At 39.5% G+C, this 21,842-nt stretch overlaps 1 protein-coding gene across 5 annotated transcripts in view; it reads right to left on the bottom strand.

Moving 5' to 3' along the window:
- eml5 (EMAP like 5) overlaps positions 1–21,842 on the bottom strand; it is a 182,682-nt gene that overhangs the window by 43,678 nt on the left and 117,162 nt on the right. For all 5 annotated transcript variants that reach the window (XR_009067090.1, XM_057858649.1, XM_057858650.1 and 2 more), the window contains exons 16-24: positions 21,195–21,288; positions 11,049–11,149; positions 10,751–10,944; positions 10,486–10,597; positions 7,239–7,366; positions 5,030–5,171; positions 1,813–1,965; positions 1,607–1,738; positions 1,433–1,521 (exon numbers count right to left, since the gene is read on the bottom strand). Coding sequence is in view for 4 of the 5 variants with exons in the window: in XM_057858649.1 (XP_057714632.1) it covers positions 1,433–1,521; positions 1,607–1,738; positions 1,813–1,965; positions 5,030–5,171; positions 7,239–7,366; positions 10,486–10,597; positions 10,751–10,944; positions 11,049–11,149; positions 21,195–21,288 (1,145 nt within the window). In the remaining variant the exon portion in view is untranslated. The remainder of the gene's footprint in view (positions 1–1,432; positions 1,522–1,606; positions 1,739–1,812; positions 1,966–5,029; positions 5,172–7,238; positions 7,367–10,485; positions 10,598–10,750; positions 10,945–11,048; positions 11,150–21,194; positions 21,289–21,842) is intronic.

Genomic DNA, 21,842 nt, shown 5'->3' with positions numbered 1-21,842 from the left:
TATCATATTTAGTTTTATTTACTCTGATGGGGAGGTTCAGAACATCTTACCTGTCAATGTGCACTTTGGACTTATATTTGTTCATTTATGTTAGGCTATTTATTTATTTCCTTATGATTTAAAAAAGTCAAAGTTTGCGCGATATTCAAAATATATTCCATTTTACTCTGCATAATATAAGTCATTTGTACTTATTTTTCTGAATGTATGTTACTTATGTCTTTATTATTAAAAAAAAAGAAAGCAAAAGTAAATGTTTACAATAACTTCAATTTTAATATACATCCTATGTTCTTAAGTAGTTAAAATTGAGATTTGGCATTTAAGTATGTGAGGAAATGAGGAAAAATAAAAATTAGTAGATGGAGGTTGGGGTTATAGCTGTTTTTGTTAACTTTTAATTTTGCAAATCATTGAAAAAATACAATTTTGAATGAAAATCTGTTTTTGTATGTGTTATAGAAAGAACAGTTTCGGTTGCATTTCAGTAATTTTAGTAGGTTTGACCCCCCACCCCCCCCCACCCCCCCCAAAAAAAGAAATTAAATAAATAAACAAAATTTCTGGCTCTGTGGCGACCTTCACGGCGGGGAGTTCCGGCAAGAAATTCTAGCCACTCCCACCCCTGCTAACGTCCCCATGCAAACCTACGCCACTGGTCCATTAACAGAAGGACTACTATTGTTGTGTTTATGTAGTAATGAAAGGAAAAAGAAGGACTACGAGTTGTAAGTTGTACTATTGCTACGAGAAAAAAAAGTCGTATTATTACGTAGGGTAATATAGCTGTAATCAGCTGCGCATTTTACGTACATGTACCATAGCTGAGAGCTACAACATTAACCTGGCAAATTAAATATTTCAAATAGATCTTTGATGTGGTTCTTCTTGGGAAACAAAATGTGAATAAAACGCAAATTTGCTCCGACTCCGATGCAACCCATCACCGCAGCTTAAAAAAATCCTTGGGGAACCCCAGTATCGATGGATACCGGAAGCGGTTGTTTGAGGTTATTTTGTCTAAAGGTTGTGCTACCAAGTATTAGGCTGAGGGTGCCAATACTTTTGTTTGGCCCATTTTTGGAGTTTTGTGTAAAATGCTAATGATTTAAAAAATTTTCCCCATTCACTTTTGTGTTTTGTCATTGCAAGCAAAATCAATTAAGATATTATTCCCAAAGCATTTGTAATTGCAACCATTTTCTGGGAGAAATTGAGCATTATCTGACAGAATTGCAGGGGTGCCAATACTTTTGGCCAACACTGTAGCTGTGTAAAAAGTTTTACTAGGTTTGGTGAGAAGAATGCCTAAAAGGCAGCCAGTGAGTTTCGTACGGCCCACAATGTGTTTGACACCCCTGGTATTGACAAACAAGCGTTCACGCTCTATCTGACCTAAGGACAATTTACAGTGTTCTTCTTCTTATCTTACCTCTGTGGCAGCAATTGTTTGCCTCTTGCCACGTGGCGCCTCAAAGAAAAACTGCTCTTTGGCACTGGTATTGACTTGTAGTAGTTTTCCTGTGAATTAAAGAGCCCCAAGGGCCACCGCGTTTGGCGGTTATTGCACATTACTCCACGAGGATCAACAATAAAGGATGTTTACCTCTCCTGTCCCAATCTAAGTGGGTGATTGAGTTGAGGCATCCTTTGCACACTCCAACTCGTTTGCTGCTCATTACGTTGTAAATATCCACAAATGTGTCTCCTGATGCCACTGCGAGGTACTTGCCAGAAACTGAAAAGAGACAAGACATCGGGAGTTGGTTCGGAGACTTCCACTAGTCCAAAATTGGTCTTTTCGATCACAACCTGGAGAAAATTTGATGTCTGTGATGATGTCCTTGCGGTGGTGGAAGGACACGAGGTCCTCCAAGGTGTCCGCGTTCACGATGAGGAAGCTGCCGTCATTTAGACCGACCGCCAAGGCTTTGCCGTCAGGGGAGAAGCTGCAGCAGCGGCCACCTGTAAGGGACGGACAAGATGCTTGTTAAAGTGCGTATGACACCAAAAAGCATGTTTATTTCATATTTCACGCTGTGTTTTATGCTCCGGAATGAAATGGACCGCTTAGATGTGTGTGGAAGCGATCGTTTTATATATTCAATTTTTGAATCCCGCGCCATGAGAATGAGTTACTTCCGGCTCCAGTCTCGGGTTGAGGACTAAAGCGAATGTGACGTCACCCGGGTCAGCAACTCACAATACAGGATTGCTTGATAGCATGCAGATGGACTGCGGATTCAGCTGATTTTGCGGATTAATTCGTTTATTTTTCGCATCACGCCAGCCAAACGGCTGCCGGCTTTTGTAGCTGCACCAGGGAGAGGCATGTGAGCCTTTTTGGGTTTCAGAAAGTTCCCGTTCGCCCCGAGATCGGCCAAAACAAGTGTGCGACAACAGTGGGACCATTGGACTTACGAGGAAGTGAGTAAACATCGTGTTTTGTATTATGTTAAATATTGGGATCATGGCACATGTTTTAATACGAAGGTGGCTTGCATCTTGTGGCTGACATGTTCCTTGTCCACCATGAATGCCACTCTGCGACGACCGGCGGCTTGTCCCACCTGCCCACCGGCGGGAGAGCGCTATACTCTGCTTATTGCCTCTTCGTGTGCCTGGTGTTCTGTCAAATTTTTCACCCCATCAGAAATTGCAACTTTGTGTTAAAAATGGATGCGAATACAGCGATTACAAAGTAAACACTACATACTTTCTTTAAATAAAGGAATATTTACTTACGTTTGATCATGGACGACCATGTAGAAAAGCTCTCCTCAGACACATCCTGCCATGTTAGCTGCACATTTACTACACTTCGCCGTGTAGTAAAGCATTATTTCACGCCATATTCGTGTCGACCATGTGGCAGCTACGCGTTCCTCCGACATCGGCTGGTTTGTCCGGCAGTTATTCTGCAGCTGCTTCCCTGGCAAACTAACTCTCTCGCCCGCAGCAGAGTCCGATGAGCTGTAACTTGCTCGTCGCCGGGTGGGTTGCCAATCGGCAAAGGCTATCGACAACCCTGCCGCCGTGTGATATGATCGGGGTAGTTTTGTGTGATTTTTCGCTTCGAAAGCCGAGAATAAGACTGAAACAGCACTCGGTTCGGGTTAGCATGTCGGCTAGCTGTCACGCCTCCTGGTTTGTTTATGCTCTCCAGAGCCGGGGCAGGGAAATGACAAAAAACTCCGGTGGCATAAAATACAGTTTGGGAGGTGCAAGAAGTGGACAGTTTTGACCATTATGAAGTAATTTTGCCATGTCGTACTGAATAAATGCATTTTTAATATTACATATTCCATTTAGCACAAGACAGTTATTTGTCATGACAATACCATTTATTTAGCAATTGGGGACAAATACTTCGATAAAAAGAATATCCCGTAAAAAATTGGAGTAGAGTGACTGAAACCATGACATTTTGCGGCTCTCTTCGTCGCATTTTCCTCATTCTGAATAATTCCCCATCAGTGGGCTGAATTGTAAATCAGCTGAAACCATGACCCTGCCGACGTCATCCTCCTGTTGGGGACGCTAGAGCCCTATAATGGTAGGCGTGGCTAAACCGTTAATTTAAAGACAAATTGTTGTATATAGTCGAATAGTCTCCAAATATGATTCGAATTCACACAATAATGCTAATTAAGATTTTTTTTTTATCCTGTCGTACGGACTTAATTGCCTGGAACTCTCACAGTCATGATAAAAAGAAGTAGGTTGCAGGGGTGGGAAACTTTGGGTAGTTCACGATAAGTTATGATTTGCCATACAAGGCTTAGATAACGATCCAACGATATGGTGATACACAACTGTGAGGAAACAATTCTAGGATATTCTACTAAACAACTAACAAACAGAAAAAAAAAGCTATTTTCATCCTTCTGTTGTGAATTGGAATGAGTTTATCACTAGTACACGTCCAATCCGTTGGAAGCTGGAGGGTGGCAGCGATGAACATTCAAAATCGTAGATGGATTGGACGCGCCAATGCCAGGGAACGAGCTCATTTTGGAGCATTTCACGTCATTTCCTGTAAATTTTCCACTTCAACACTTCGTTTTCCTTTTGGGGCATTTACAGGTCATTTCTTTTTGGGTTACTGATCAGGAAATGACTCAAGAATGAACCAAAACAAAGATGAAGTGACTCAAAATCAACCTATAAATGTCCTGTATGCCTGTATGTAAATGACTGTATAGCCCAAAGGTTTAACGATGTGCTCACGCCAAGAATCGATATATCGTTTTTAAAAAGTTTCACAAAAACCAAAACTAACTGGTTGCTACCATAATCTTCCACGAGAATAGTGCCTATGTTAGCTCCATGGCTGCCAGTTTTGACCGGAATGTATGTCTAACTCCATCAATAGCACTGAAACCAGAGTATTCACAGCCATTTTTTTGTTTTTTTACAGTTAGCTTCCTGTTTATTTTGAGTCACTTCCAATTCATTTCTTGAGTCACTTCCTTCTCAGTAACCGAAATGAACAGGATGTGTCCTGTAAATGCCCACAAAAAACTAGCTGTGAAAGTGGTGGTTTCAGTGCCATTGACGGCGATAGACGTCCAATCCATCTATAGCCGTCATCGAGTTATTTTTGGGGCATTTCCTGTCATTTTCTGTTGATTTTCGATAACTTACTTTTCTTTTTAGGGCATTTACGGGTCACTTCCTGTTCATTTCGGTTACTGAGAAGGAATTGACTCAAGAAATGTAAAGAAAGTGACTCAAAATGAACAGGAAGCTAACTGTAAAAAACCTGCTGTGAATACTCTGGTGTCAGTGCCATTGATGGTGTTAGACATACAATCCGGTCAAAACTGGCAGCCATGGAGCTAACATAGACGCTATTCTCATGGAAGATTATGGTAGCAACCAGTTAGTTTTGTTTTTTTGTGAAACTTTTTAAAAACGATACATCAATTCTTGGCGTTAGCACATCGTTAAACCTTTGGGCGATACAGTCTGCGATATATCAGCTTTTCCATATATTGTCACGCCCTTAGTAGGTTGGGTGACTCACCTTTCCTGAGCTTGCGCACTGCCAACATGCAGTGACTGGGGGAGAGGTCCCATATGCGCAAGGTTCTGTCGTCACTGACAGTGGCGCACAGAGGGAGATGGGGATGTGTAGCGAGGCCCCAAACTTCACCTTCCATGTGACCCTGCATGATCAAACCTAGCACTTCAGCATTTTTAAGAGGTACAGTATAATATGGCTAGGTTCATTTTACAGGTCTGCATTTAAGTTTTACACATGCCCACTAATTCGCAGTCCGACACACGCTGAGCAAACTGACCTGCATGTGCCGAAGCATCAAAACAAATAACTATGCACTGTGCATGCAGTCAGTTTGCCTCGACTCGGCAATGTAATAAATACTGAAATATTGCTCATTTGGAGCACAGTAAGAAACCTAGCATTACCAGGCTCATCTTTTTCTTCATTGCATTTTTTATGACTGTGGTCAAGCCAGCATCCTGTGTAGTAAAAGCAGAGTTCAAGCTACGCGCTAACGCTAATGAACAGCTACATCTTGCGTGCTGCTCTCGCTCTTTGCTGACGTAATTGCTGCATGAATTCCGATTTTGGAGTTCAGACCGCCGCCACATTCTGGAAATATGCGGCCCAGATCGGATTTAAACCACATACGAAAGGACCCGAAAGTGATAGGATTTGAAATAGTCCACTTCTATTCGATTTGTCACGTTCAGACAGTCAAGTTAATGCCTCACTGAAGTCGGATTAACACGAAAAAATCCGATTCGTGCATTAAGACCTGCAGTATGAACCTAGCCTATGAGGTTCAATTACTCTTATAATTGACATCGACATGCCAATACTTTTGTCTGGCCCATTTTGGAGTTTTGTGTAAAATGAAAAGATTTCATGTTTTTCATTCTCTTTTGTGTTTTTTCATTGCAAGCAAAATAAATATATTACTACCATTGCATTTCTAATTGCAATCATTTTCGGGAGAAATTGAGCATTATCTGTCAGAATTGCAGGGGTGCCAAAACTTTTCGTCAGCAGTGTATGTCTTGAGGATTTCAAGGATACTGTCATAAAAACTTGATATAATTCATTTTTAGTTGAAAGTAGTGCTGCAACGATTAACTCGAGTATTCGATTAGAAAAAAATATTCGAATTTTGTTGCTTTGACTATTCGTTTAATTAAAGTGGCATTGTAATGGCTTATTTTAAAAGTGTTTGCATTTACTTTTATTAATTAACATGGATACACTGCCATCTAGTCTGCCTCTTTTCACATGGCCGAATCCAACTGTTCCCTGTTAAAACCAACATAAGCTAAGTTTTTTTTGAGCTAATCTTTTTTAATGCATTCATAATTTAGTTTATAGGTATATTTAGACGTTTTTGTGGGAATAGGTGTCTGAACCATTTGTTAAGAGCATTGTAAAAAATAAAAAAATAAAAATTAGCATTTCATAGCACTTAAGCTAGCGGACTTTTTCTATGTAAGCTAGCCAATTGTTCTTTTGTTGTACATAGATCCTCATTAAGAAAAAAAAAATCATACCGTTTGAGGCTCAGCTCAGGTATTTTAATTTTTCATGTTCCTTATCCAATTACTCGATTATTCGAACTACCTAGTCTATCGATTAATCGACTACTAATATATTCGATAGCTGCAGCCTTAGTTGAAAGATTCTTATTCTGATGGCAGGAACACGTCTACCACTCCATACCAAATGAATGCAAGGTAATTTGATCGAAGCTTGCCCACCGACATCATGCCAATGGCCAATTAGAAAAAAGCGTTGCTCCATATTTAAATTAGATCCACACAGTTACATAATAATAAGAACAACTACAATAAATTGAAAAAGGATTGTCCATTTACAACGCAAATGATCTTCCAAATCTGATTAATAGACATTAAATATATCAAACACTGGGGGAAAAAAATTAAGGAATAAATTCAATTAATAAACTCATTGCCTGCCGTTGAAAATGATAGACGTCCAATTCATTTAAATTATGAAGAATGGTTGTGAATGCTCATGTTTCACTGTCATTGACGTCACTCGACATCTGATCCATATTGACTGGGCCAGCAGACAGCGAAATGGACTGGACGTCGAGCGATGTCAATAGTAGCCATTGAATTAACGTCAATATTATTTGACTATTGTAAGCTGGTTGTGTCTGTTCCAGTGCGGAACTATTCAAAGATTGAGTGTTTAAAATACATTTTCTTTGTCCCACCTGAACAAGAAGAGTAATCGGGCCACTTTTGTCCACCTCCAAAATCTCTCCATTCTTAGTTCCCACTAGAATGTGGCCGTGGCCTAGCGATATGGCACGAATGGATGGGTTGTCCTCCAAAAGTAAGCCTACAGAGTTGAGAAGAATAAAAAGCCATGCTTGAAAAAAGGACAGATAAAGAATCTTGAATGTTCCCAGTATATCTGTAGGGAATAGATGCACAATAAACAGTGATACCTCAAGGTTTCGAAGCTTTTTTCGCTTGGTATTACGAAAAAAGTCATCACGTACTGTAATTGATTATTCCCACTCATAATGTAAGGACTGACTGACTGTCTAACCCTTTAATAAGAAGACGAGGCTTGAAAATCATGCTCAAATGTTTATTGGACAAATTCCTTTTCACTCTGCCAGTGTAGAGTACACTTCTTTGTATATACAGTGAAGAAAATAAGTATTTGAACACCCTGCTATTTTGCAAGTTCTTCCACTTCGAAATAATGGAGGAGTCTGAAATTTTCATCGTAGGTGCATGTCCACTGTGAGAGAGATAATCTAAGAAGAAAAATTCAGAAATCAACAATGCATGATTTTTTAACAATTTATTTGTGTGATACAGCTGCAAATAAGTATTTGAACTAGGGCTGTCAAACAATTAAAATTTTTAATCGAGTTAATTACAGCTTAAAAATTAATTAATCGTAATTAATTGTAATTAATCGCAATTCAAACCATCTATAAAATATGCCATATTTCTCTGTAAATTATTGTTGGAATGGAAAGATAAGACAAGACGGATATATACATTCAACATACGGTACATAAGAACTGTATTTATTTATTATAACAATAAATCAACAAGATGGCATTAACATTATTAACATTCTCTTAAAGCGATCCATGAATAGGAAGACTTGTAGTTCTTAAAAGATAAATGTTAGTACAAGCTATAGAAATTTTATATTAAAACCCCTCTTAATGTTTTCGTTTTATTCAAATTTAAAAAAAAATTTTGAATCAAAAAAAAAATTAGTAGCTCGCCATTGTTTATGTCAATAATTTCACCATGCTCGCTCATTGTGCTAAAACCTATAAAATTATTTAGGCCGAAGCACCAGCAGAGGGCGCCAAATACCAAAAAACAAGTAACAAGCGGACATTAACACTTAATACACTGCTGTTTGAGCAGTACATTGTTGTTTGAGTGGGGCATATGCGTTAATTGCGTCAAATATTTTAACGTGATTAATTTTAAAAATGAACTACCACCCGTTAACGCGATAATTTTGACAGCCCTAACTATAACACTTGTCTATCAGCTAGAATTTTGACCCTGAAAGACCTGTTAGTCTGCCTATTAAAAGTCCAACTCCTCTCAATGTATTATCCTGAATCAGATGCACCTGTTTGACGTTGATCGATGCATAAAGACACCTGTCCACCCCATACAATCAGGAAGACTCCAATTCCTAACATGGTCAAGACCAAAGAGCTGTCCATAGACACCAGATACAAAATCATACACCTCCACAAGGTTTGAAAGGGCTACGGAGCAATTGCCAAGCAGCTTGGTAAAAAAAGGTCCACTGTTGGAACGATCATTAGAAAATGGAAGAAGCTAAACATGACTGTCAATGGAGCCCCATGTGAGATATCACCTCGTGGGGTCTTAATGATCCTACGTAAGGTGAGATATAAGCCCAGAACTACACGACAGGAGTTGGTCAATGACCTTAAAAGAGCTGGAACCACCATTTCCAAGGTTACTGTTGGTAATACATTAAGACATCATGGTTTGAAATAATGCATCGCACGGAAGGTACCCCTGCTTAAACCAGCACATGTCAAGGCCCGTCTTAAATTTGCCTATGACCATTTGGATGGTGCAGAGGAGTCAAGGGAGTGTGTTTTGTGGTCAGATGAGAGAAAAATAGAACTCTTTGGTAATAATTCCATTAACCGTGTTTGGAGGACATAAAATGATGAGAACTATCCCAAGAACACCATCCCGACTGCGAAGCATGGGGATGGTAGCATTATGCTTTGGGGTTGTTTTTCTGCGCATGGGACAGGACGAGTGCACTGTATTAAAGAGAGGATGACTGGGGCCCTGTATTGTGAGATTTTGGGGAACAACCTCCTTCCCTCAGTCAGAGCATTGAAGATGAGTTGTGGCTAGCCTTGAACTCCTGACTCACCGCTGTTACAGCGATAGAGTCTGGCGACTGTTCCGCGGATCAAATTTCCAGGGGTGAGCTAGCCACAGCAAACAGACAGCGGAGTGGACCAATCAAACACTTGTTTTCTTCACTGTAACATTCTGTGGCCTGATTGCACGCTGGGTAATGGAGTTCCAACTCCTAACACCACAACTGTGTTTGACTATAAATATAAACAAATGAAATATACACACCACAATGCTCATGTATATCAAACAAAAGAATGATACAACTTTTTCAAGGAAGAAACGGCTCGTCTTTTAGCACTGTGTGCTTGCTAATGACCTCGAGTAGTCATGTGGTAACATCTGTAGAATGAGCCTACAATACAACACTTAAGCGGCACTAGGTGGCAACATAAATAATGTGCTACACGATGCTCATGTTTATGAAACAAAAGAAGAAAGTGCTCGTCTTTTAGCACCATGTGGTTGCGATAGAGCTTGAGTAGTCTGTAGAATGAGCTGGAACCTAACTAGTTAAACTTAAGCACCACTATGGGACAAGAACACGTTACCAATAAAGAGTCAGAGGACATAACAGCACCATAAAATACCTAAAATAAAAATAGTAAATACTAAAAATACATACATTTTGCCATACTGCAGCCCTATTGGTCAGAATCTTCCCATCATGCTTAGTGCCAAGACACTCCACTCCAATTAGCCTATTGTTGTCATCATTTTTTGCTTTCGGACATCGCCTAACTTGAATAGTAAGGATCCATTTTTTTTTTGCATTATTTTAGATTATTATTACATTATTTTTTTTTTATTCTCCAAACTTTGTGGGTCAAATGCAATGAAATTTCCTTCTTTCCATTCGTCTCTTTGTCCATCACTGTGTCTGTGACAGTCATGGCAGCAAATTTAATGTGGTGTGTTTCAAAGAGCTTGGAAAAAATTAGACGATTTACACGTAGAACCCGATTCATTACACACACAAAAAAAAATCATGATACGAAAGCCAGTCCGGAACAAATTCATTTCGTATCTTGAGGTACCACTGTATCCGATAGAGCAAATTACCCTTGGAGCCTGGAGCTAGGACTGCTCTCTTGATAGCGTAAGTCTTGAGGCATCTTTCAAACGTGTCATCCCAGAGCGCCACGATACCATCTTTTCCTCCAGTCACAAATCCCTGCAGAGACAGTGTAATGGCATATTCAAAGCTCAATGAACATGTCACTAGAAGCCGAAAAATTGATTTCACAACACAGCACCCCCGCCCCTAGGGAGGATTATTAATGGGCCGTTTATTATTTGAAATGAGTACCAAAAAGCCCTTCGTTACCTTTTCAAGAGCGTGCATACTGAAAACGGGGCCGTCGTGGGCTTTGACAGTTTTCATCAGGAACATGTCACTCCAGATGCAAATGTCGCCGCCGCACGTGCCCGAGAAGACCATCTCCTCCGACCAGCCGTACACGGCGCACATCATAGTTTCCGTCTTTCCCATGCTCCCCTTTCGCCCAATTAGTCCACCGCCTGAGAGAGCAAGAGCATAAACAACATACGCCTGGCGTCGAAGCCCCACTTCAGCTCGTTATCGAGGCTGCTTGTCAGCAAGCAATGAGACGAACGGCTCATACCCGCTTTGTGCCAAAACTTCATATGTTTGACACCGGCAGTGATGAGCTTGTCAGGCAAGTAGGGATTTATTTTCACGACAAAGATCTTGTCTTTGCTTCCGCTGAAAACACAACAATATGTATTATTAATGAAGGCAACTGGATGCGTTCCAAATTCTACATTACACAAAATGTGTTTTTCCTAAACCCAACCTCTAGCCCTCCTTCAGGTTTTATGGAAATAACTCGTTTAATTTTGTGTAATCCTGTTGACAGGACAGGAAAACATGGTACTAAAATGAGTGAGTCAGTTAAGCCACAAACGGACTTTACTCTTCATTTAAATACCTTTCAACTTGTTTTTGCCCATGAAATCTAAGTAGGACACAATGTAGAAACCTATGAAAAGTATGCTAAATGTAAAGAGAACAACTTTATCATGTCCATCTAAGAAGGAAGCTTGAAAAAAGGTAAGACTTTACAATAAGGGTTCCTTAATTAACATTAGTTAATGCATTTTAAGATAATAACTCATGTTTAAGTAACATGACAATAATTCATTTAATCCCTTATCTAATATTCATTAATATGTTAATTAACATCATGATGCGCAGAGCTGGAATATAATGTTTAAGTATTGAAACTTCACTCTTCCCACCTCCAACTTGTTGTCTGGAGGGGCCTAAAGAAAATCTTCCACTAGCACCGCCCCTGCCCCACACATCAGACGATCATCTTGAGGGGTTCGTGAATAATTATCCACTAGGACCCCCACCTCAGAGGGGCCCGTTAATACTCATCGCACCCAGACACTGTTCACATTTGTTCTGGCAATGTTATATCAATGCTTGTACTATTTTAACCAATCAAATGTGAGTTTCCCAAATTGCCCGCCCTTTCACTTTACCACATTGATAGCCATGATTACATGCATCTGTGCCGAGCATATAAGTGTGCATGGTCTTGGGTATAACCGACATCACAAAATGGCCGCAACCGTAAGCAGTTTGTTTTTGTGTTAAAACATTTCTAAGAATTTCTCGATGAACGAACTTAAAAACTTTGAGCAACCATCTTTTATGCGTAGATCATTTACACTCTATAATATACAGATTTGAAGATGTTTTGATCATGCAAAACGTGGAACCTGTGCAGTTACAGTGTAAACACCCCAATGCATACAACAGGATATGGCTGTTTGAATAACTAATTTTGAACCAAAACTGTTTTTTTTTTGGTTAACACGATGTTAAAAACGTTCAAATCGGTAGGTTCAATTTTGAAAAATTGCACCATTTTGGTTAATCTAAGCCGCCGTAGTTTCCTCTGCATTTCCGCTTCCTCCTACGAGAGTGCGCTGTCTTAACAACAACAACAACCATGGCTACCAACGATTCTGCTACTTTTGCCCATCCAACACAAATTGCATAATGCCATGAGTAAGTGAAATATCTCATGACGTACTTAAAGTATTATTGTGTATGTGGAAGCATTGCAGCCTTGAAACGTTCAAAACTTCATTTACTTCGTCTGTACACTTTCATGTACAGCACAACGACAGAAAGTAATATAGCACTACGTCTGGCTGAGTGTATATTGCACTATACCACAAGTATGAAAGTATATGCGTGTGCGTGTCTGTCCCTCTGTCTCGTTTTCCTGTCAAGATTGCTGCTACTAGATTACAGTAACTAAATGCATGCCGTGTTGTTTTTTGTTTTCCTACAACAACATATTTTGGCAAAATGCATGGGTCTATATTTCAAAATGGAATCTATAAGCACATTGTTCATTGGCCCATTAATATGTTTAACCTGACGTCTTTTGTAAAGATGAGATGCTCATAAACCTAAGGGATCATTCAATTTGTTACCTTCACTGGGTTGCATATTTGTATTTGTTTAGACAAGGTGATTGTCACCTTGCATATTGTTATATTGAGTGACAATTTTGCACTAGTCATTGATTTATGCATGTAAGACCAGAGAGAAATGTGACAGCACATCACCCTGACCCTGGCTGCCTACCAACTTCACCTGACTGGCTGGCAGACTGACTTCCTGACAGACTATTTGGTTTACAGACTGACTGACTACCTTTTCTCATGTTTGATTTGGCTTCAAATGGTATATGCACTTTTTTGCATTATCTGTTGTATAAATAAAAACTTAATTCCAAGGGATTGTTCTGTGTGTATTAATAGAGTTAAACTCACTAGCACTTTCAGTTCTAATAAAGAAAAACTAAGTTTAAAAAGAAGACTTTCCGAATACTTTTTTGTCATTATTTCTTTTTTTGCCAAAAAATTGTAATCGATATTGGAAAATCGGGTTTGAGAGAAATTAATCGGGCTTTTTTTGTTAAAAAATCAAACAGCTCTACCACAGGGCATTGGTAGTTTTATAATCCAGAGTTTGAAACCTCTGAGTACCCCATGAAACGATATGATATAAGATACAAGGCTCACTTTCACGATCTCACAATACGGCGATATATCAGTTATCGAAACGTGGGCCAGGAAACCATTCTACGATATTTTACTACACAAGTCAGAAACAGAAAAACAAGCTCTTTTCATCCTTCTGAGAATTGAATTGAGTTAATAAAAAAATAAACGTCCAAATCATTTGAACTGGGAGGGTGGCAAGAGAATTCCGGTCGTTTTGGTGCCCGAACGGCATTGGCTGGTCATACAGTTTTGACTGGAAAAAAACGCCATTGGGAAATAAAAAAGCTTTTGCGTTACATTGACTACCACTGACTGAAATAAACGTCCAAATTATTTTCACTGGGAGCACTGCCAGCTCCTTTCAGTTCAAATGGATTGAACGTCTATCGGGAAAATGAGTTAATATAAGACCATTAAACATTTATAACAGTTAGCACTGGGCAACTCCCCCCACTAAAATTGATTTAACATTCCTTGCTCATCTTCCTACTTGTCTAGTATAACACGAAGCCTCATCTTCCCACACCCACTCTTTGCCTACCAACCAGCCCTTCGAAGAAGGGCCCTTTCTCCACAATTGCATTGCACAGCAACCACCAAGGTCTGCAAAGCAGATTAGCGGCGCTCCAAGCTGTCTCTGCACTTTTAGATGAAGCAGAAAAGGCACCAACACGCATTGCTCCAAACGCGTCAGGGTCCGTTTGATTTGAGTTGAGACTAAATATGAACATCAATTGGACCGAGCAATCAAAGAGGGTGGGGGAAAAAAAATATATTTTTTTAGATGTTTTACAGCAAGGTTGTCCAAACCGGTCCTCAAGGGCTGCTGTGGATCCTGATTTTTGTTCCTCCCGATCGGGCACAGACCGTTTAACCAAACCTCTGTGAAGTTAACCCCTCATCAGACCAAATTTATATAAAAATGTCATCGTTTGCAGTGTTGTCAGTAACGCGTTACACTGTAAAATGATTACTTTCTTTCAGTAACGAGCAATCTAACGCGTTCATTTCTTCAAGCCAGTAATCTGATTAGTTTCCTTAGTGCCTGTGCGTTACCATTTTGTTGTTGCCTCATAATGTATGTAGAATGAAGAATACTGTAGTCATGTACGAAGAGCATTTGAATAGAAAAGATTGCTCTTGAGTTTTGGAGTGACATCACATCTCACGTTTTCTCATCGGCGGTCAACAACATAGCCTCGCTGCCTCGTCAGAAAGCTAACAGTGAATATAGGGCGCCGTTTGTAAAGCAGCCCATGCTGAAAATTGCGACAACATTTTCTCACATTTAGCGCCACACAGTGTTTAAAATGTGGTGTAAAATTTTTAGAGTCACTTTTTTTGCACATTTAAAACATTTTTTAGCAACTTAAATATTTATTTTTAAATAAGAAGTTTTACACCTGGTTGTTTAAATCCAGAACTAAATATTTAATGTAAATCTTAAATTTATGTCCTGCATCCTAAATGTTAACTCTGGAAACAGTTGGAACTAAATATTTAGCTTAATATGCAAATTCACATGACTGAAGACCGGAAGTGACCAAATAAAAGCTGGCGCACACAAAATACTCTTTAGTTTCTCCTAAATGTGTATTTTAGCTATATATTGTTAATAATCACAATGACTCATGTCCAAGAGCCGACCGAATGCCACCGTTGAGTAGGTTTTATTCATTTTTAATCAGCGTAAACAGACAGTCTGAGCTGCTCCAGCTTTTATTTTGTTACTTCTGGTCTCCAGTCACATGAATTTGCATATTTAGCTAAATATTTAGTTCCAACCGTTTCCAGATTTAACATTTAGGATATATGATCTAAATTTATGATTTAAATTAAATATTAAATTCTGGATTTAAACAGTCAGGTCTAAAACTTCATATTAAAAAATAAACATTTAAGTTGCTAAATAGCGTCTAAATGTGCAAAAAAAAAGTGACTAAAAATTTCAAACCATTTTAAACACTGGGTTGCACTAAATGTGAGAAAATGTCATAATTTTTAGCATGTACTGCTTTACAAACGGCGCCCCATAAGTGAAAAGCAGGAAATATACCACGAACAGCTGAATTTGCTCACCGGAAATACAGCCATTACTTCACATTTCTGTCCAATAAAGATGACAAAAATATCTCAGAGCGTTGCAAACTTTGAGCTGGGTCAAAAAGTCTGTCGACCGCTAGACATCGAATTCAACAAGGAAGCACTTGGAATTACAACATTCAGATTTGGCATTTAGTATGTGAGGAAATGAGGGAAAATAAAAATTAGGAGCTGGAGGTTTGGGTTATTGCTGTTTTTGTTGAAAAAAATACAATTTTGAATGAAAATCAGTTTTTGTATGTGTTGTGTTGTTCTTTGCATTTCAGTAGTGTAAGAGGTTTGAACCCCCCCCCCCTCCCCCCCAAAAAAAGAAAGAAAAAATATAAATAAATAAAATTTCTGGCTCCATTGCAACCTTCGCGTCGGGGAGTTCCGGCAAGAAATTCTAGCCACTTTCACCCCAGGGAGAGACATTCTCAAGTCACTTTCTGTTCAGTAACCCCAAAATCATCAGGAAGCGACCTGTAAATGCCCCAAAAGAAAAAGGAAGTGAACTAAAATCAACAGGAAATGACGTGCAATGCCTCCAAATAACTGGCATTTTCTGCCACTGACGGCCATAGACATCCAATCCGTCCAACCCAGAGGTTCCCACCCCTAATCGTGACCCTGGCATATCGAGGTGCATCGAATCACTTATATAAGTCCATCGTACCATCCCTATTGTTTACATGGCACTATTATCCCAAAAACGGAAAGAGTGGGTCCTTTGTGTTCCATTTTTAAGATGATTCAAGCGTTTCAATTTAAATATAGACATTAATAAATGAGGATTAAATCGGAGCTCTTTTTCAGCGCGAGGATGACAGTGTGATTCATGGTTCAGAGGGGGAAGAAAAGGAATTGCCTTTTAGATTAAGAGGCCGCTCCACTGCGACACTTAAGCCTGCCAAGGTTTGAATAGTTAGAGTATGCCCCAAGGCTCTGACTGTATCCATAATGAATGAGAATTACTTTCAGCGCTTGTCTTCTCAGGAGCATAATATGTCAGATTTTATATTGACACGGAGACCATATTGCTAAGGTATTGCAACATGACATACCAACAAATATGCTAGCAAAAGGAAACCATAATGAAAGTTTAATGGAGGGTTTTACAGGGTTTCCACAGGTATCAGTAAGTCTATTAATGCCACTTTAAACTAGTTGAATGCCCATGCTTGACTGCAGATAGTTTCACACACACAATCCACACACAATTAATCCATCCATTGTAAGTAGAATTGACCGATAATGACTTTCAACCGATATTTCTATATTACCCAACTCCAAAAATACCCATATTAAACCAATTCCGATATAGAGAGGGGCAAATAAGTATTTAGTCAACCACCAATTATGCAAGTTCTCCTACTTGAAAAGATTAGAGCCCTGTAATTGTCAACATGGGTAAACCTCAACCATGAGAGAACGTGGGGGGGGGGGGGGGGGGGGGGGGGGGTTAACATTGTTTGATTTTTAAAGAATTTATTTCCAAATTAGAGTGGAAAATAAGTATTTGGTCACCTACAAACAAGCAAGATTTCTGGCTGTCAAAGAGGTCTAACTTCTTCTAACGAGGTCTAACGAGGCTCCACTCGTTACCTGTATTAATGGCACCTGTTTTACCTCATTATCGGTATAAAAGACACCTGTCCACAACCTCAGTCAGTCACACTCCAAACTACACTATGGCCAAGACCAAAGAGCTGTCGAAGGACACCAGAGACAAAATTGTAGATTTGCAGATTCAGTCTTCCCAGCACCAGGCTGGGAAGACTGAATCTGCAATAGGTAAAACACTTGGTGTAAAGAAATAAACTGCGGGAGCAATTTTTGAAAATGGAAGACATACAAGACCACTGATAATCTCCCACGATCTGGGGCTCCATGCAAGATCTCACCCCGTGGCGTCAAAATGATAACAAGAATGGTGAGGAAAAATCCCAGAACTACACGGGGGCTCCTAGTGAATGACCTACAAAGAGCTGGGACCACAGTAACAAAGGCTACTATCAGTAACACAATGCGCCGCCATGGACTCAAATCCTGCACTGCCAGACGTGTCCCCCTGCTGAAGCCAGTACACGTCCAGGCCCGTCTGCAGTTCGCTAGAGAGCATTTGGATGATCCAGAAGAGGACTGGAAGAATGTTTTATGGTCAGATAAAACCAAAATAGAACTTTTTGGTCGAAACACAGGTTCTCGTGTTTGGAGGAGAAAGAATACTGAATTGCATCCGAAGAACACCATACCCACTGTGAAGCATGGGGGTGGAAACATCATGCTTTGGGGCTCCTTCTATCAGCAAGGGCATTGAAGATGAGACATGGCTGGGTCTTTCAGCATGACAATGATCCCAAACACACAGCCAGGGCAACAAAGGAGTGGCTTTGTAAGAAGCATTTCAAGGTCCTGGAGTGGCCTAGCCAGTCTCCAGATCTCAACCCCATAGAAAATCTGTGGAGGGAGTTGAAAGTCCGTGTTGCCCAACGACAGCCCCAAAACATCACTCCTATAGAGGAGATCTGCATGGAGGAATGGGCCAAAATACCAGCAACAGTGTGTGAAAAGCTTGTGAAGAGTTACAGAAAACGTTTGGCCTCCATTATTGCCAACAAAGGGTACATAACAAAGTACTGAGATGAACTTTTGGCATTGACCAAATACTTATTTTCCACCATGATTTGCAAATAAATTCTTTAAAAATCAAACAATGTGATTTTCTGTTTTTCCCCCCCCACATTCTGTCTCTCATGGTTGAGGTTTACCCATGTTGACAATTACAGGCCTCTCTAATATTTTCAAGTGGGAGAACTTGCACAATTAGTGGTTGATTAAATACTTATTTGCCCCACTGTACAGTATGGGGTCGTGGATAAGCCTGTCACGATATGCAATAAGTCAAATTATCGCACAGTAAATAAAAATGAGGGCGGTAATTTTCCCAGCTGCGATTTAACACCGCGTGCGTGCGTGCATGCATACAGTTGTGCGTGCGTGTGTGTGGGTGTATTTGCATGTGCTGCGTGCACTCAGGACACGTGCGTGTTGATTGCATATGAGACTCCAGTAGCTTTCACAGATGTTTATTAGCCATCAACACGCCGTAGAATTAAAGTTCACACATACAAACTAAGGAAACACATCAATATTAAACTTGTAAAATGTTAACATTGCCACATTTAAGCTAATAGAAAAAAGAAAATGTACTAACCACTTTAGCATGCTATAAAACTTTGGCCTTCTCCACAACGCAGAATTGCAGTTAAAAGGTGACACTTCAATAATAATAAATTAATAATAAATAATTCAATAATTCAAGAAATCATTCAAGGATATTGAACAAAACAACTAAAACAGAAAAACAAGCCATTTTCATCCTTACGCTGTGAATTGGAATGAATTTATCACTAGTAGACATCCAATCCATTTGAAATGGGAAGGTGGCAGCTTTGTTCATTTGTTCCGATACGTGGCTATTTTGGGAGTATCAGACAGTATCGGATTTGGTGACAAGATCGGATTTGATCCAGCAGTCGCATGTTTTCAGTACTGTTGTAAATTTCGGCTGTTGTTAAGCCAACCACTAGGTAAATATGTCCGCTGTGTGAAACTCCTGCTCTTTAGAAACTAATGTCAGTAACAGAGTATCGTGTAATATTTTTGAGGAAGTTAAAAAAAAAAAATTGCATCATTTTCACTGGTCTAAAAATATAAAACTCCTAGCAAAAAGTATGGAATAACCAGTCTCGGACGAGCACTACAGCAGACATTTTATCATGTAGAAAAAACTCAGACAAATGAAAAAAATAATGAATCAGTTCAAAAGCGCAACTCTTTAGCATTCAGAAACACTAAAAGAAAAAAAGAAAAAACATTGCGGTGGTCAGTAAACGTTACTTTTATAGAGGAAGTGCAGGGAAATATATATGGAATCACTCCATTCTGGAGAAATAAATATGGAATCATGGGAAACAAACAAAGAGATTACAATCAAAACACATCTCTAGTATTTAGTAGCACCACCTCTGGCTTTTATGACAGCTTGCAGTCTCTGAGGCATGGACTTGATGAGTATTCTTCATCAATTTGGTGCCAACTCTCTTTGATTGCAGTTGCCAGATCATCCTTGCAAGTCAGAGCCTTGCTGTGGACCTTTTTTTTTTCAATTTCTACCACAGGTTTTCAATAGGGTTGAGATCTGGGCAATTTGCAGGCCATGACATAGACTGGATGAGTCTTTCTCCAAGGAATGCTTTAACAGTTTCAGCTCTGTGGCATGATGCATTGGGATCTTGGAAAATGACAAACATTTTCAATTGAAGGGATAAGAAAGCTGTCTAAAATTTCAATGTAAACTTGTGCATTTATTGAAGATTTAACCACAGCCATCAACCAAGTGCCTTTGCTTGACATGCAGCCCCATGTCATCAAGGACTGAGGGAATTTTGATGTTTTCTTCAGGCAGTCATCTTTGTAAATCTCACTGGAACAGCACCAAACAAAAGTTCCAGCATCATCGCCTTGTCCAATGCAGATTCTTGACTCGTGATGTTTTTTTTATTCATTTCTTTTAGTGTTTCTGAATGCTAAAGAGTTGCACTTTTGAATTAATTCATTATTTGTTCAAGCTTTTTATCAGAGTTTGTTCTACATGATAAAATGTCTGAGTGAGTGCTCGTCCGAGACTGGTGATTCCTTACTTTTTGCTAGGGGTTGTAGGTGTCGGATCGACATTGGCCCGGTCTTGGCAAAGCATACCTTGAAAAAGAATTGAATCGGATGTAAAAAGAAATCAGCATCGGGACATCCCTAGTTCTGTGTTGTCCGATAATTACTTTTTAACCAATAACTGATAACCCAATATTGTCCAACTCCAAAAATCAAATACCAATACCAAATCCAAAACCATATCAAACAGATACCAATATATACGGTCGTGGACTTAATATATTATGGTTAATTGTATTGTGATGCCCCTCTGGGTGATTTAATAATGATAATTCTCACATCACAAACCCATAGCATCTTAATTTGGAGACATCAATAAGCGTAATTGCTGTGCTAAGATGTGACCAGCCCTTGTACAAAGGCAGAAGGCTTCTACATTTACTTTGAAGGCAACATGCATATTGGCCCTAAACCGATCATAAAAAAACTATGCCGATATTTTTCAATATCATTTCAAAATTGTTCAAAATGAATTACCTGCTAATTATTTCTTCAGTTGCTGTTCCAGTTGTTTCATTAATTGCTAGTTATATGCCATTTAGTTTCTTGTCATGTGACCATTGTAGCTTCGTTTTGAAACCGTCAGTTGGAATGACATTTGATTTAATGACCCGCTACTACTTGTTAATGTTTGTGAATTTGGTGGAAGCCAGTTCTTTTGCTTGCTCATGAGCGCCACAAAATGGTGGGTGAATACTCATGGTAAAGTTGCTGGGTCAGTGAATCCATTTGACTAAACTATCTGTGGGGTACATTACTCAAATCATGTGGCAATGCATTTAGGTGTGTGTATCCACTCCACCCCCCCCAATAAACTCGATACATATCGGGACGTCTTGTATCACGATATATCTTCAAACCATATTTTGTCACAAATCTAGTCAACGATGACAGGCACGTACCACATGACTGAGAGCTTTTCCCCTTTCCTCCAGTCCCAAAGCACAATGGTGTGATTGTCATCCAGGCCCACCGAGGCCAGGCGCTTGCCGTCCGCTGCGGAATATAAATCAAACCTGCGTTACTGGCAGAGATAGATCAATTCGACATGTTTGCTCTAAAACGTGGCTCTTGTTAGCAGACTGTAAGAAGGCTGGTGGAATTCAGCAGAGGTGATTGATGGATATTTGCTATGTCTGCTCGGGGGCCAATTAAAGCAAGTGCTGTGAGGACGGATTTAGTATAGGAGCAAGATGTCTGCAAAGACGGCAAACTGGGAAGCTACGGTAATACTTTTAGATAATAAGATGATTTGGGTCACCGTCAGCATAAAATGCCTTTGGTGTCCTTATCAAAATCAACGAGCATCATGGAATATTAGTAGAATAGTTCAACGCTGATGCTTTATCACAAGGGGCAAAACATTTGCACATGTAAGAGTACAGTAGAAAGTCTTTAATTTGATACATTTTTTCTCCATTGGATGTACATGATTTTTCCAACGTAACTAACTCACTACTAACTTTGTATTTATATTGGTGATGACAGACTATGTGACAATAAGGGCAAGCTATAAATCCATCCATCCATCCATCCATCCATCCATCCAT

Source organism: Corythoichthys intestinalis, chromosome 15 (assembly GCF_030265065.1).
Source record: "Corythoichthys intestinalis isolate RoL2023-P3 chromosome 15, ASM3026506v1, whole genome shotgun sequence".
Classification (NCBI taxonomy): Eukaryota; Metazoa; Chordata; class Actinopteri; order Syngnathiformes; family Syngnathidae; genus Corythoichthys; species Corythoichthys intestinalis.
This window is presented reverse-complemented; position numbering and strand designations above follow the sequence as displayed.